This window comes from Mesoplodon densirostris, chromosome 2 (assembly GCF_025265405.1).
Source record: "Mesoplodon densirostris isolate mMesDen1 chromosome 2, mMesDen1 primary haplotype, whole genome shotgun sequence".
NCBI classification, from domain to species: domain Eukaryota; kingdom Metazoa; phylum Chordata; class Mammalia; order Artiodactyla; family Ziphiidae; genus Mesoplodon; species Mesoplodon densirostris.
In genome coordinates, this window is record NC_082662.1 from 30,079,743 (window position 1) to 30,097,684 (window position 17,942).

General features: G+C 34.6%; 1 protein-coding gene across 4 annotated transcripts in view; it reads left to right on the forward strand.

Annotated features, from left to right (window-relative positions):
• Positions 1-6,895, forward strand: part of AGO3 (argonaute RISC catalytic component 3) — a 116,997-nt gene extending 110,102 nt beyond the window's left edge. For all 4 annotated transcript variants that reach the window (XM_060089481.1, XM_060089482.1, XM_060089483.1 and 1 more), the window contains 2 exons: positions 3,131-3,330; positions 3,900-6,895. In XM_060089481.1, coding sequence (XP_059945464.1) covers positions 3,131-3,330; positions 3,900-4,008 — 309 coding nt within the window. In that variant the 3' untranslated portion in view covers positions 4,009-6,895. The remainder of the gene's footprint in view (positions 1-3,130; positions 3,331-3,899) is intronic.
• The last annotated feature ends 11,047 nt before the right edge of the window (positions 6,896-17,942 follow it).

Here is a 17,942-nt window from a genome sequence, read left to right on the forward strand (position 1 = left end):
TGTCTTCTCTGGAAAAATGTCTATTCAGATCTGCCCATTTTTCAACTGGATTTTTTTCTTTTGCTATGAATTGTATGAGTTCTTTATATATTTTGGATATTAACCCCTTATCAGATACATGATTTGCAAATATTTTCTCCCATTTAGTAGGTTGCCTTTTTGTTTTCCTGATGGCTTCCTTTGCTGTGCAGAAGCTTTTTAATTTGGTGTAGTTCTGCTTGTTTATTTTTGGTTTTGTTGCTTTTGCTTTTGGTGTCAGATCAAAAAAAATCATCACCAAGACCTATATCAAGGAGCTTATTGCCTATGTTTTCTTCCAGGAGTTTTATGGTTTCAGGTCTTACATTTAAATCTTTAAACCATTTTGAGTTAATTTTAGTGTATAGTGTATGCTATAAGATAGTGCTCCATTTTCATTCTTTGCATGTGGCTGTCCAGTTTTCCCAACCCCATTTATTGAAGAGACTGTCCTCTCCCCATTGTAAGTTCTTGCTTCCTTTGTCATAAATTAATTGATCATATGTACATGGTTTATTTCTGGGCTCTATTCTGATCCACTGATCGATCTATGTGCCTGTTTTTACCATACTGTTTAATTAGTATAGCTTTATAATATACAGTCCCCAACATATGATAGTTTGACTATTTTTTGACTTTACAGTGGTGCGAAAGTGATATGCATTCAGTAGAAACTGTATTTCAAATTTTGAATTTTGATCTTTTCCCCAGCTAGTGATATACAGTACAATACTCTCATGATGCTGGGCAGCAGCAGCAAGCCACAGCTGCCAATAGGTCACACGATCACAAGAGTAAAAAACTGATATACTCACAACCATTCTGTACCCATATAGCCATTCTGTTTTTCACTTTCAGTACAGTATTCAATAAATTACATGAGGTATTTAACACTTTATTGTAAAATAAGCTTTGTGTTAGATGATTTTGCCCAACTATTGGCTAACATAAGTGTTCTGAACACGTTTGAGTTAGGCTAGGCTAAGCTATGAGGTTCAGTAGGTTAGGTGTATTAAATGCATTTTGACTTAGGATATCTTCAACTTAAAATGGGTTTATTGGAACATAACCCCATCGTAAGTCAAGGAAGATCTGTATAATATTTTATTTCTTTTTCTTGGCTAATTTCACTGGCTAGGACTTTCAATAACTATGTTAAAGTGGTGAGAGTGGGCATCTTTGTCTTGTTCCTGATCTTAGAGTATGATTGAGTATGATGTTAGCTGTGGGCTTGTCATATATGGCCTTTATTATGTTGAAGTACGTTCCCTCTATACCTGCATTGACAGTCTTTATTATAAATACTCAAATGCTTTTTCTGCCTCTATTGAGATGATCATATGATTTTTATCCTTCATTTTGTTAGTGTGGTGTATCACATTGATTGATTTGCAAATGTTGACCCATCCTCACATCCTAGAATAAATCCCCCTTAATCATGGTTTACGATCCCTTTAATGTTGAAGTTGGTTTGCTAATATTTTGTCAAGGATTTTTGCATCTATGTTCATTAGGGATATCGGCCTGTAATTCTTTTCTTGAGGCATCCTTGTCTGTCTGGTTTTGGTATGAAGGTAATGCTAGCCTTGTAAAATGAGTTTGGAAGAGCTCCCTTCTCTTCTATTTTTTGGAAGTTTGAGAAGGATTGGTATTAATTCTTCTTTGAATGTTTGGTAAAATTCACCAGTAAAGCTGTCTGGTCCTGGACTTTTATTTGTTGGGAAGCTTTTGATTACTGATTCAATCACTAGTAATAGGTCTGTTCAGATTTTCTATTTTCTGCTTCATCATGATTCTGTTTCTAACCCATCCTCCATATTACTGCTGATGTTACTTTTATAAAACCCCCAATCTTATCACACCCAAAACCTCTCCTATTAAAAAAAAGCTGTGCAGTGCTTTCCCTGCTGCCTACAGGTGAAAGTCCAAATTCCTAAGCATTTCATTCAGTCTGATTCCAAATGTTCATTTCAATTTCATCTTTTTCCCCTTGTGCCCCATATTCTGTTCATCCTAGTTTATTAGCTATTCCCCAAATATGCCATGAAATTTTATGCCCCCATGCTTTTGTTAAGGCTGTTCATTCTCTCCAGTGTCTCCTCACCCTACCCATCCCATAATGGCCAAATCTCACTCATTCCCCTCTTGGTAAAGAACCCCCAGGGCTCACCCTCACAATTACTTCCTTTGGTATTCTCATATAGGACTAAGTACCAGTAGTACTATAGCCATTTATTAGTTGTTTTATAATTACAGATGCTCTATTTCCTCTACTCCTCTACTGAATTATGTTTCCATTGTTTTGACATTGTTTACTTTGTTTTTCTTTGAATTCACAGTCCCTAGCATAGTGACTAATACATAGGAGCTCAACTAATGTTCTTGTTTTTTTATTATGGTAAAAAACGCACAACATACAATGTACCATTTCAACCATTTTTAAATATACAGTTCTGTGGCATTAAGTAATTCACATTATTCTGCAGTCATACCACCTTCTATCTATGGAACTTTTTCATCTTCCCTGATACATCTTCCCTGATACTCTGTACTCATTAAACACTAACTCCCCATTCCCACATCCCCCCAACCCATGGTGATCACCATTCTACTTTCTGTCTCTATGAACTCGACTACTTCAGGTACCTCATGTAAGCGAATTGTACAATATTTGTCCTTTTGTTACTGGTTTATTTCACTTAGCATAACATCATCAAGGTTCATCCATGTTGCAGTATGTGGCAGATTTTTCTTTTTAAGACTGAATAGTATTCCGTTATATATATACATATATATATACATATACATACATACATACACACACCACCTTTTATTATACATTCATCCATCAGTGGATACTTGGATTGTGTCCACCTTCTGGCTATTGTGAATAATGCTGCTTTGAACCTAGGTGTGCAAATATCTGTTCGAGTCCCTGTTTTTACTTCTTTGGGATATATACCCCAAATCAGCTAAATGTTTTTTTTATTGATTATTAAATTAGGATATATTTTGCTAATGTACAAAGCTTGTTTTTTCACTTAACTTAGTCTGTGGTGAATATTTATTTAAAAGTTTAGAAATCAGCAGAATATTCCGTTGCCTTCTCTAGGGTACCAGCCGTCCTTCACACTATCATGTTTTATGGGATGATAACTGCTTTACTGCAGATGAACTTCAACTGCTAACTTACCAGCTCTGCCACACTTACGTGCGCTGCACACGATCTGTTTCTATACCTGCACCAGCGTATTATGCTCACCTGGTAGCATTTAGAGCCAGATATCATCTTGTGGACAAAGAACATGACAGGTAATATAAAAGCATAACAAGTACAGATTCTCACCCAAATCCAAGTATGCTCTATGTGTTAGGATGTTCGTGGGAAATTTCTTTAAGTGTTTACATGTAAGTAGGTGCCTCTCTCTTTGCCATAAAGTACTGCCATTTAGAATTAAAGTTCCACAGGCTGTTAGAAGAGTCAGTGATCCAAATGAAAAGCTATGATAGAACTGACTGCCCAAGATGAGGGTTCCTATTAAAATGTGCAGTCTGGGCTTCTTAGTAATAGTGTGATGTAGTGATTTTGTTGCTTTACCAGGTTAATTCAAGGGAGAGATTATTGGTAATAAAAGTGATATATACAGACAGAATTATAGGATGTCTTGGATTTACTTTTAAATAGTCCTGGAGAGGTGAGAGGTAAAACAGAATTGGCCTTGAGTTAATAATTATTGAAACTGGATGATGGATATGTAGGAATTCATTATACTGGCCTCTATTTTTTTTAATTTTTTAAAAATTTTCTACAAATAATATTTTTCAGAATTATTACATCAGAATAGGGTTTGGTTTTGTGTTCACTGCCACTTTTCTTACAGTGCTGAAGGAAGTCACGTTTCAGGACAGAGCAATGGACGAGATCCACAAGCTCTTGCCAAGGCTGTACAGATTCACCAAGATACCTTACGCACAATGTACTTTGCTTAAAAAGTCTAAGAATATTCTCTGAGAGGAAGAACTGGAAGATGAATCAACATACAACTATGTTTCCAGTGGAGTCAGCTGAGTGGGGATGCCTCCAGCCATACAGAAACCAACGCTGTGTGGGGGCCAGGGTATGATCTTTATGTTGATACAAGGAAGATTGTTTACTTCATCAAGGAACACAGCACCATTATGCAATATGAAACCAGCCAACTGCTTTTTTGTGCGGTCTCCTGTAGGAAGTATCGCAATCATTTTGTTTTCACTTTCTTGTAGTCTAACCCTTTTAATGCCTTTACCTCAAGTTGCTTGGCAGCACAACTCTTTGCAAAAAAAAAATGTAAAGAAAAAGTAAATGATGGTTTTTTAAAAAACACACCTATATGAATAATCAAAGTGATTGTTCACAATTATGTGTGCAAAAAATGTGCATTCATGTGTTCTTGTAAAAGTTATCTGTATATTTTACTTATATACATGCATACTGCATATGCATATATATCTGGATCTATACTGATAATAGATATATATGTATCTCTGTATATATTTTATAGTTCATTCCATTGGGGAACTTTCTTTCCCTTTTATTATCCTCCCACCACCACTATGATTTCTCTCTCTACCACGCTTGCCTTCATCAACTACATTTGTTTTTCCCTGATGCTACCAGTAACATTCAGATGTTCATGTATCTGGTTCATTTGAATATGAAGCATGGCAAACTAGATTTTTATTTTGCACGCCCTACTCCTGTCTTGTCTCATACATAATTCTGAGTCCTCAACTCTTGGTATTGCTTTCTTAAGAATCTATCTATCTATCTATCTATCTATATATATATATATACACACATATATATATAAAAAATATGTTTTTGTGAGAGTGAATGTCTGCCCCCTCCTGCTCTCAACTTACATTTGCCATTTGTGCAATGTGTACATAAGCAGTAGCAACCTAAGCTATTCTTTTTCTTTAGTGAGTTTGTTAAAGCTGCTATAAATACATAAAAAAAGAACACAACTTTGTCAGAAGTTGTAACTCTCTCTATATATAAGTGATATGTATTCTAAAGTCTTCTGTTTCTATGTGTTATACATGGAAATCCCTTAAAACTTTTATAAAGGGTAAATATTTTAAATGATTGGAACTGTGTAGGATTGAGACCTCTGAAATTGGGTGGAGAGAAGGGATTGTGGAGGGTTTTTTGGGGTTTTTTTTTACTAGTTTATTTGCTGCCTCTCATACCTTAATGTGATTTTCATATATATATATTTTTATATATATGTGTGTTGTATATATATAAACATATATGTATGTGTTTTGAAGTATAGCTTCCTTTTCTTTTATATTTATTAGAATAGTGCTTTAATAATTATAGAATCATATTGGCAACATCTTTTATAGAAATATAATCATGTTTATTTTAAGAAATGACAACTTGTTTTTGCTCTCTTTTAGTGCAATAAGCAGTTTTAAAAGAAAGCTGTGTCTGTTTGACATCTTTACCACAGATAGTGGGAGAAACAGGCACCTCCATAATTTTAAAAGGGCAAAGTATATAGCCTTAATTTCAGAAGGAAAGTTTTGTAATTTTCAAGTTTAAAGCATGTCTTATAAAAATCATAATGAAAATGAAGGAAGTTAAATTTCCTAAATGAGTGTTGACCTTGAATATTAGAAATAAGGTTGAAGAACTTTGATTTAAGTAATGACAGCGACTAGCTTAAGATTTAGAAGATATTTAAATTCTTTGAGAATAGATCATGTTTATTGAAGAATCATACTGGTAAGGTGCCCATTTTCACTTACTAAAATGAGTCAGGAAAATATAAAATGATATTTTAAAAACTTTTTTTGCTAATTCATCACCAGTGTAACTTTCCTCTTAAAATTAGGGTGATGGTGACAAAGGAAGTTAGGACTTTGAGCATTTGAAATGAGTTAAATCACTGAAATGTTGAAAAAAGTTTTGCGAAACTTTTGTTTTATTGACTTCACTTTAAGATATTAAAAAATACTATAAAGCTGTCAAAACCGAGTTTATCAGTAACCTTGGATTCAGGGGAGCTTTGCACTTTGTAACTCATGAAAATTGCATTTTGATTTTTTTTTTTTTGCACTGGTTCAGAGTATAGATATTACAGATTGTTTCCAGTGGGCATTGTTGTTAACCTTTCAGAATTTCATCTGCACATGAAAACAAATGGATTAGCTCTTTAGTTTCTCTCTTACCTATAATCCACACTTATTGCCAATTTACTGTATTTTGAGCCTAAAATCTGAGCCCATATCCTCCAACAGGTATGAAATCTTTTGTCCCTCTGCCAGAAAACTAAGAAAGTACTGTATTTTGTATGTTTATTATATTGAAGTGTCTGAAATGCAATTTACAACACTGTTTTAAAGCTCTTTACATAAGGTAATGTTTGTGTAGTGTATACATTTTTCTCCCAACCCTCCCCCCTCCTCCAAAAAATTTCTATAAAGAGTGTATTTTTTTTACATTGAAATTTCACTGAATATAGTCAAGAACATAGGCAAGAGAAGAAAATAGTATATCCTAGGTGGTAAAAACCTGATGGCGTATGTTTGCTCAGTATGAGTAAAACATCTTCCTTTATCAGTGGGAGCTGTACAGATTGATGTGGAAAACTTTAGGGCCCAGGGAAGAACTGTAGATAACCTTTCCCTATTTACCTGCTTTACCTAATTTTCAGTCACTTAATCTCACATGTGCTAAAGTAAAGCCCATAATTTAAAACTATTTAGAAGGACTTTTACAGAGGAAAAAAATTTTTTTTAAATATAAAGCTTTACCTTTGAAGTGAGTTCTTTTTAGGGTGCTCTTAGAGTTTCAACATTGCTAGTTTAAAGTTGGTTAACTTGAAAGAATATGTATAGTATATTCTATTTTGCTTACTAACAAATTGGTATATCAAACTTAATTATAAGAAACTTTGTGCTTAGAACTTTAAGGTAAATACTAAGTGGCAAATATTCTTTGAAATTTGTTTCATTATTATACTTCTGTTGTAGAATTGCTGATCTTTTTTATTTAAAAAAAAAAAAAAGGTTGTTTTGAGTTTAATGGTCATGAAACTCAACAGTGACCTTTCTGTTCCTGCCCTTGCTCACTAACTATACAATGAATGCTAAATTTCTGTCTGCTGTTTTCTGTGATATAAGAGTGACTTTAAAATGTCAGTCCCAGCAACTGGTATAATAGATTTTCATGTGAAGCAGAATTGGGAGTTTAATGTATATTCTGGATGGCAAATGTGTAAAGTGCTGATACATGTTTTATATTACAGTATCAAGTTACTGGCATTGAGGACCATGCATTTATAATACCGTAGCTGCTATATTTATTTAATGAAGTAGAGTCTGACAGTTACTGCACTTAACAGTAAGGAAATGAGCAGGATTCAAGGCTAGTGTTAGACTTTTTTTTTTTCCTAAATAAGATTTAAGAACATGAAATATCAAGGTAACAAAGGGTGCTGCCAATTTAGTTTCAATTTAATATCAAGATACTCTTTCTTTGTTTTAGAAATGTGTATTTTTACTTTAGCAGTTTTGGAAAAGGGTACCTCAGCCTCCTCAGTACTGGTTTTTAGCATATTTTTCACAGGAGTACAGGTGCCCTTTTAACAAGTTTCTCAGAAAAAGTATTCTTCTGTGGAAATCTTCCTGTTTGTAACCTATTAATTTATTTATCTTCCTACAAGAGAGTCTAGGTGGGATTCTAGTAGGAATGTACTGGGTGTTTTAGAAGGCACTTGATAAAGATTCATCTCTACTTTCTAGCATGGAGACTTCTAGCCCTCTAAACACCTATACTGGTTTTCCAGACTAGGTTCTCTGATGACCCACCACTGCCTAAAGTTTACTTATATATTCTCTAATGGATTTTAGTATGACAGACCTCATGACAGGCTTAGTCATGACAGACTTAAAGTATGACTAAGGAGATAGAAGCTGAGTTGCCATTCAGTAGAAACGGCTGGCTGAAGATCTCTGTGTTTAAGGAAAAGGTGACCACTCAGAGTGCCAGTAATCAGTCTGAAGGATCTATTATTGATGGATTATAGACCAGGAATTAGAGACTCTTATTCAAGGAATTTGGTGGGTGTTTGATTCAGAGGCCAACATGAATTTGCCATGGGTGGTGATTTTTATGAAATCTGTGAAGCTAGCCACTTGGATTCAGCTAGAATATTTTGTAGTCTTGCTATTAAAACTTGATAGTGATGTTTTGCCAAGAAGCTTAACTGACAGCTCGGCATAAATTTTATTCAGTATCATTAAACCTGGGTTAAATATTTATTTAACTCATCCTCTTAGATGTTCTCCTATTGAATAGTTTTTAAAGACAAGTTGCCCCTAACAGTAACTTGCTACTTAAATTATCTTTTATGAGTTATCAGTCAAGCTGCAAAAGGACACCATTGAACTGGCATCTTTATTTTGGCTTTTTTAATCCTTTTCATTCTTTTTGAGAATTCATGGATGTCTTAAAGCTTCAATAATAATACCTGGGAGACTTTATATCAAGTGAGGCCTTTGTGAGTGGCAGTATAACCCTGACTCTAAAGTCTGTCTTTATTTTCCTTTTTCCCTCTCATTTGATCATATAAAGCACTTTGTGATTCGACAGGAGTCGAAAACAAGCCAAGAATAATGTGTAAAATCAGTACATAGATGTGAAAGTCAGAATTTTCTCCAAAAAATCTTTTTTAAAAAATTTCCTGCTTATACTAAGAACATTTTTGATCAGTGGCAATACTGGAAATGATGCTGTGATTAGTGAAACCTAAGCTGACTCCCAGGAAGAAAAATTAAATCTATCTCTCTCTCTCTCTCTCTGTGTGTGTGTGTGTGTGTGTGTGTGTGTGTGTGTGTGTGTTTATATATATATATATATATATATATATATATATAGCCTCAAAGGGAAAAATATTTTTAACTTTTTCCTACTTTTAAAAGTTTATAATTTTCCATGATGGTCAAAATCATTTCTTTTAACTAAGATATAATGGTCAAGGCTTGTGCTAATATTATGTACTGCGAGTTCAGTTTTATTTTTCTTTACCCATCAAAGATAGTGCTCTATATTTTTACATCGTTGTAAGAATCTTTTGCTCTTAAAGTATGGAAGTTAAAGATTTTAATTTGAATTAAAATAGAAGTTTAATAAATTTCGTATGGAGGGTTGAGATTTACCAATGAGAAGCTCTATTGAAATATCAGGTAGCCAACAGTGTGACAAAATTAAGATGCTATCAAATCATCTATCTGGCCATTGGTCTCCCTTCCTTTTTGAAATCAATGTCTTAGGTAACCAAACTCTAATGTTGTGTCTATGTTAGCGTGTCAGTAAAGCAGAGATGTTCTTCAGGGTAGACACTGAATTAAATTTTTAAATCATTTTTTAAAGTAAGGCGGTTCTTAGAAAGTGCCTTTTCAGAAGATGGTGCTGTAGATTTTTATTTTTCAAATAGCATGAGGCTAAAAATTTGAAAGATAAATTATTTTAGAATTCCAAGAGTATGACCGTTTCATATAAATAATGTTATTTGTTGTTCTGAATCTGGTCCAAGGGAACCAAGTAAAGCTTTTATTCAGTAAAGTATCTAAGTAAATGCTCACCAAATATATTTTGTAAGTTTAAAAACACAGTTTTTAACAGAATTAACCCTTTCAGTTCTCAGCTGTGTTGCAGGTATTATATAAGGCATATAAAACAGCAAGTTTGCTTAACTTTTTAACAAGAGTATGGATATAGTAGTAAGTGCCCGACGGCAAAGGTAACTTGCCAGAAATTATGTCATAGGCTACCTTTTCCCCCCCAGCATATTGACCCTTCTGTAAATATCTACTGGCAGCCTTTTCTAATTAATCTTTATTAAAGAAGACTGCTTATAAAGATGGAGCCAAGTCATCATGGAAATCAGTGTAAGAGGAGAAGTAAAATGATTATTTCTCTATCTTTAGGGAAATTTTTTCTTTTTCAGGCAGCAAGAAATATTCTAAATGTTTCCCTCTTTTTTCTAGCATAGGTGAAAAATGATGACAGTGCATCTTTATGATCAATTAATTAGAAATAGAACAGGTAAAATTGGGCTTTGGAGGAAATAAGTAAGAGGGAGGATAATAGCAGGACTATTCATACTGGTTGGAAATTTAGTAATCTACCAGAAAGCAATTTTCCCCTGAACTAGGAAGTAGTAAACAGCAGTAAATGATCACCTAACCAGTTCTTGCTTGTGAATTTGGTGAGCACTCTTCCAGAAAATAGACTTAAAAAAAAAAAAAAAACCACACCTCAGTAACCTTGTATGCTGCATTATATAATAATGATAGTAAAATTATATTGATTGTTTGGAGTGTACTATGTCTGTCTGCAAATATACATGCACATTAAACTTTTTCATTTTTTATAATGTCATAATAGCAATTACGAGTTTATTTTTTTAATATTAATTTTTCTATCGTGATGTTTATATTTATTGGCAATTTGTGCGCAACTTTTATATTTTGCTTAGATATTGGTTTTAAGGTATTTTATTTTTATAGATATCTCTAGCTTTTCCTCTTTCTTTGTAATATTAGCAAAGATTAAGATGGAATGTTAATATGCCAACCAAACTACTAATTCCATAAAGTCTAGAGTTTGGATTTTTACCAATAAACCATTAACACTATTTTCTAACTTAGAATACTTAATGTTGTTTATATAGTGGGCATTAAAGATAGTCTTCAGACAGATTTCTAAACGTGGAGGGGAGGTGGGGCTTTTCTTTAGATTTCTTTCCCTTAAGTAGAAAACTAATACTAATGGATTGGATTTATTTTACCTGATCTGCAGTTTTGGGGCAACTTGATTGTTTACACCTCTTATTTCTAACTTCAGCTACATTGAAACTGCTTTAAATGGATACATCATCCAGTGTTAGGATTGTGATACCATTCTCATAGGCCTGGAAAACAAATAGCAAATGATCCAGAAGTCAGTGATAATTGACTTTGAAATGGGGTGCTCCAGCCCCCACCATGATTATGTTATGTGGAAGATTTGCTACCCTGATCTTTTCCCTACCATACCTTTAAAGTTGATTCAACCCTACCAGACTTTTAAAGTTGTTTCGTCTTCATCAGTGAAGAAACAGAGTTTAAGTGGCTAGGTAGAATCAGAGATAAAGACTAATATAGTATTTCAGCTACTTAAAAATTTAAGTAATAATTATGAATGTGAATTAATTGGAAGACAGTTAAAAGTATGATTATAGAAAATTAGTTTCAAGGATATATGCTTACTCCAGTTTCCTAGTGAATAAATCAAGATTATTTGTATTGACATTAACTTTTTATAAAGGTGCATGAAAAAAGTGAATTCTGTTAAACAGGTAAAATATTTCCATTGTGTTTTTACATGGTGAATTAGCTTGGTAAGCCATTTTTTTCTGAAAGAGATTAAAAGATAAACTTTATCCCTCCTCTGAGCTTTAAATTCTAGGTTATCAGGGTTTAATGTATGACATTTTGCCATACTACATTCTTTCACTGAGAGGGGTAAATGAGAAAGTTTCAAGTAACTATAATTGGAAAAAAGTATTATTTTTATGTTATGTGAAATTTAACGATTTAAAATGAATCAGCCTGTGATTTCGTATAGACATTAGCCATATCACTTTTTCCCCACGTTTTTGCCAGTTTCAGTAGGTTGATATGCACACACACACACACACACACACACAGCCTCTTCCTTACCCCTACATCAAGTATTAATTGAAGGTTGGTATTCTGATTATAGGAATTTGTTGATACTAAAAAACTCAGTATGTTTCAATCAGTCAGATATATTTTTATTGCAAATATATGCTCCCCTCTTAAGGATATTTATTGTAGTTATAATTTTAATAGTTTTATTCATTATGCTTCAACATTGTCCTAGATTGACAGGCATATAATTCTTGTAGATCAATATTTTTAAGGCAGCTTTGAGTAGAAATCATCCTTTATTTTCTTTTTTCCTTCCAAAAGCTCATAGGAACCTGACACATAGTGCTTATTTTGCTCTTTTAACTGGTTGACTCCATAAGTCAGGGTACCTGGCATCAGTAACTGAATTACCAGGGTGAAGTACTTGGTGACTCGTTCAAGTTTACAGTCATCTCTTAGAACTGTCATGAATAGGCTTATGTGAGTAGAAAACAGATGAGATTGTTGGTCATTAGAACTTTATTTTCTTTGCCTTTTTTTTTATTATTTCTAAAAATTGACTGCATGCACATCTGTAATTTTATGTTTAAAGTTTAAGAGGCCATGCCAGAAACTAGAGAGGGAGATTACCCTGATTTAATGCCTAAAACTTTCCATCTTTATTTACTTCATGGATTTAGTTGGAAGAACAAACAAACAAAAATCCTTTAATTTGGCCCTTTATTTTTAGAACCAAAGAAGGAAAGACTCTTTCCACAAAAAATGTTTGCAGGTGTGATAGGAGATCTTTGTGAAGAAATGGACTAGTGGGATTGAAAGTGTATGTAGTGAGGGGGTAAATGAGGAAAAGGAAAAGGTTTCTTTGCCAGAATCCTTGGAGAGAAACCTTACAATTGTTTGATATTTGTCTGGTTCTCACAGTCACACTGTAAAAGAGGAACTGTTGCCATTTGAACCTAAGAAGAGAGTCTCTGTAACCTAAATTTATTTTATGTTGTTGTCCCAGATCTAAAGCTGCATCTGTTTTGATTAGAGAAGTTGCTTCTGAATAAAGAAATGAAGTATTTATCCTTAAATAGAGCCATGGCATTGCTATCAACACGGCTTCTCCAGCTTTTCCCTGTATATAGAAAACACAAAACAGGACCTTTCCAGACAAGGTAGTCTTTCCTGTAATGAAAATATATTTTGATAACAGATTTGGGGGAAACACTGGTAGATTGTAATGAAGGGGGAATTCTGCCTAACATAGATGGTCCAACCAGGTTAATGGATACAGTTTGATCCCAGGGAGTTTAACAAGAGGAGCCTTTGGTAGCAGGTAAACCTTTGGTTTTGGTAGCAACAGATTTGGATCTCCAGTGTTAACTGCAGGTATCTCCCTGTTTCACAGAAAGGAAATGGTCTCATAGTATTGATGATGATCCTGCAAATGTGCCTGTGCTCTTTCTCTAATTCAAAAATCAAGACTAGCAAGCACTAACCAAAATCTTCTAATACTTTGTCCTGTAAGATTCTTTACAAGTTTTCCAGGAGGTTTCTCATTTCTTAGCCCAGGGTACAATGCCTTTCTCCTCTTTAAAAAAGAAAAGAAAAAGGATTTAGAGGCAGTTTAGATAGAATTCTACTATGAGTAAATAATAGAGTCTTTAAAATACGTGGGAAAGGAAGATCACATGCCGCGAGTTATAGCTTGATTGAGAGACTCTGAATACTGTTTTCATGTTTGGGTTCTAAAGTTTTTTCTTTGACCTACAATTCTTTGATTTACTTGAGTGCCATTATTCTATATTGGGATGTAATCAGTGTTTTATGCCATTTATGAATTGTGCAGTTTTTCCCTCTCCACACACACACTGTTAAAAATAAAAGGGGGAGGACTAAAACAAAAAAAAGAGATAATGAGAATCATTAGAATGTAACTCTAGTTAATATAGATGGAAAGAAATCCTAACTTGGTTAAATGAGAATTAAGACTGAAAGTGTTAGTGCTGCAGGTATTATCTCTATCCATAGAGGTTTTGTTTGTTTGTTTGTTTGTTTTTGCGGTACGCAGGCCTCTCACTGTTGCGGCCTCTCCCGATGTGGAGCACAGGCTCTGGACGCGTAGGCTCAGCGGCCATGGCTCACGGGCCCAGCCGCTCCGCGGCATGTGGGATCTTCCCGGACAGGGGCACGAACCCGTGTCCCCTGCATCGGCAGGCCGACTCTCAACCACTGCACCACCAGGGAAGCCCTATCCATAGAGTTTTTTGCTAGCTATAGAGTGGTAATATGAACAGAATATATATCTGAAATATGATGTTACAGCAAAGTGATAAAAGAAATTATTCTTGAAAGTAATATTTCAGTCTTCTCTAACAGAGATGCCCATATTCTTAAGGAAAATTAATGTAGCTCCTGGTTTTAATGAATCAGACTCTGATTTAAACTTCAGAAGATTTGTTACTTTTATTCTGACACATCTTCTTAAATATGTAAAAATTACACTGAATGAATACTTAAGACTATTCTTTCCTCTTAATTTACATAATGATTTTTTCAGACCTTAGTTCTATAGATATTGATTTCTCTCTCACATATATGCCTCTTGGTGTGTGTAGAATTCCATATTAAAAGTTTTCTTAAACTCATTTCCTAGTCAAAGCTGAGCTGTAAAGGAGAAGACATAAATAGGTTTAAAATGCAGGAAATTTTAGAAGATCACAACTGGAAAAAGACTGTTAAGAACTTGTTGCCTTTGCGAGTAGGAAGGGCTCTAAAACTTGAACTGAGATTTGGAGTTTAGTGAGAGCTCTACCACTAATTTGCTCTGTGTCCATAAGGCAATTTCCTTTATCTCTGTGTGCCTAGGTTCTTATAAAATGGTAGTGATAATACCTGCCCTCACCTCCCTCACAAAGTAGTTGTAAGAATAGGATAATGTTTGTGACAGTGCTTGAGTTCTCCAAAAGAAAAGCTATTCAGAAGTTGAAGATAAAAGAATATTGTTGTGTGAAGGGTTCATTTCCAGTTCGCTTCTATGAAACTATCTTTAGTTACCCTAGATCATTTTATCAAACAAGTGTAAGAGAAACTGAGGCTTTATCATGGTATGGTGTTCACCTACAAATGTATTCTGTTTCTCCCCTGCTAGATATTTATTGCACAGGCTGAATTTTTCTTTATAATAATCTTTGGAAAAAGTGTAACTTCAAAAACCAAACTCCTTTTAGTGGTGCTATGGCAGCTGTGATTGTATTTTGAGTTAGATTAATGTGGTGAAACCATCAGATAATCAGAAATTAACTTTGCCTTTTGCCTTCAGGCATTTTTGCTACAGATTGGCATCAAAGGCTGTTGTACAACCAGATAGTTATCCCTTTGTTTCTTGCAGATTTTTGGTACCTTTTTCTGGAACCTTTTTTTGGAGTAAGGGGTTAGGTTTTAAGAAGGAAAGTGTGCTTATTTCACTTACCACTTTGCAGAGTTGACCGTTGCTTTCCAATCACCATGTACCTGTAAAAATTAAAATATAGTAAAAGGGTTTTTTCTTCATTTAAATTCAGTTCTGAGCATCTGCAGGTGATATCAGGCAGCCTGTTGGCGTCTGACCCAGTTATCTTTATGGATTGTGGGCAGAACCTTACATTTCTACACGCTTACCCACTTTCCTGAGGGGAAGGGGCTCTTGTTTCTAGGAAAAAAACAAAGGGCACATCACCACAGGTTGTGTAAGCAATTCCTTGTTGAAACAGACAAGTTTGGTTTGTGTTTTGTTTTGTTTTGTTTTGTTTAAGAAATAAAAGGATGCATTTTAGGTACACAGGGTATGAATGCATTCAACATTTATTTTTTTATCTCTATAGATGCTGATCTCCCCTTGTTGCAGGCAGTTTGGGCTTTTTCAGCTCATCACTAACATGGATGAGATCTATCTTAGTTTTATAGGATAATGAGAATTACAAGTACTGAAAAGTTGGGGAGATTCATGCTTGGAAAATGAACAAAAAAATCCACCCTTGCTGGGTGAGATAGCTGAGAACATTGGATATATCAGGAATACTTTTAAACAATTTTTGCTGTAATGTGTAGCTTTAATATCTGTCTTCAGTTATGGACCCCATGAAAGTATTACTGTATCTTGTGAATAAAGATCATTCTTATGAACTAGTATATGGATGCATTCATAGGCTGTGGGAAGCAGTGATGTGTGTGTGTGTGTGTGTATGTAAATATTCTATGTTTATAACATTGTGTATTACATAAGTTTATATAGAAAAAATGTGTTTCTTTATTCTTTGGGGGACTAAAATTGTAATATAACCATTCCAGTGTAATCTGACCACTCACTCTAGAGAACATTTATATTACACACAAATACACACCCCTAAAGCATTGCTAACTGCTCCCACTTGAGATAATTGCTGCTTTTTTTAAGCCCGAAGTAGTGGACAGGAAATAGCACTCTTTTAAAAGGGGCTTTTCTGAGAAGTAAAATGTAAATATAGGACATGTGGGGAGGTGGGGCCTCCTGCAAATGTCCTGCAGATGGACAAATAGCCTTTTAAATTTTACTTTTTAACCATCTTAACCGTGTGTGCCTATTTGTACTGCAGATGTGAAATATTTTGGGGAGTTAATATCAGTATGTTTTGAAACTGAATTATTACATAAAATCAGAGTAACCTCTTTCTCCATCCCCCTTTTCCACACTGACTATTCTTGCCAAATATACCAAGTTCCAGCATGGTAAAATGATGGACACTCAAACCTCCTTCCTCATCTTCCCTATCCTGTCTTACACCTGGTCTGGCCTTATATTTTTTGTTGGCTTTTCATAAGTAAGAACAATTTACTGTAGTACTTTAGAGACTGCAGAATTTCAAAATGTTTATAAGCCTTCCTTTGTTAATGTTTGGTTACCCGATAACATTAGTTAAAACAATGGAGTAAGTCTGAGTTTGTAATATGCTACAAGATAAAATCTTGAATGATATTAAACTTGACTGCCACATTTTATTAAGAGGAAATTGGATTATATGGTGGGTGGGAGCTAGTCTATGATATATATGTAATCACTGTATAATTAGAAACACCAAATGTTGAGTCCTATCACTGTGTACTTGGGGGCCAGGCTTTGGATATGGTTGTCATTTTAATTCCTTAAAGACTATATGTCATTAAGATGAGCAGAAGGCAAATAAAGTTTTTAAACAAAAATACTTTTGGGGGGTATTTAAATTTTCTTTCCCCAAAAAAAATTTACTACAAAAAAACCTAGGGTTGAGATTGAGAAGCTTCAAGCCGCTTTTTAAGCAGTTCAGTCACTTACAATATTTTATGTTAAAGAAATTGTCATAATTCTTTCTGAGCCAAACTGTCACTAAAATGTCCTGTGACAGAACCACTCCTCTTTTTTCTGCCATTCTGTGTATTGGAAGTGTTCTTAGTTGTATTTGTTTTTAATCCTTGATTTTAAAATATTAATGGTTTTAGTGTTGCTTAGCTTCAGTTTGAAGTGTAACTTTCACTAATAACTGCAATAAAAAGAAAAGCTTTGCTCCAAACTTTGTTTTGTGGTCATCATTACAGCACTTCAGGCTTAGGTAAAGGGAGTTAGTGTGATAGAGTGGAAAGAATTTAGGCTTTAATAATGACAAAGTCCTGAATTCAAACCTGGATTGCGTGATTGTGTGACAATAGACAAGTTCCTTGATGCTTCTAAATCTCAAGTTTCCTCCACTATAATGAGATAATAGTAGGGCTGTTGGGACATTAAATGAGTTAATAGATGGAGGGTACGTAATAGTGCTGGGCATGTAGGTGGAACTCAGGTTTTAAAGAGGTTCTGCTGCGCTGGCCCCCCACCAACCCAGGGCTTCCCTGGCGGTCCAGTGATTAAGAGTCCGCACTTCCACTGCAGGGGGCACAGGTTTGACCCCTGCTTGGGGAAGTTCCACATGCTCTGCAGTGCGGCCAAAAAAAAAAAAAAAAAAGGCTGATGGGGCTGGGGCTCCATATAAACAAAAATTAAAGTGATGGAAAATACAATTCAATAAATAAATAAATAAATAGTTTCTCCCCACCTTAAATAAAAGACATTGGGTCTTTTAGACTCACCTCCCTTTAAGACACTGGGTGGTGTGGAAAGAGGGGTAAGCAAGAAGCCAGGCTTGCAAACTCTGCCAGGCAGTGAAAGAACTTAAGAATAGGGAGGATAAAAAGAAACTGAA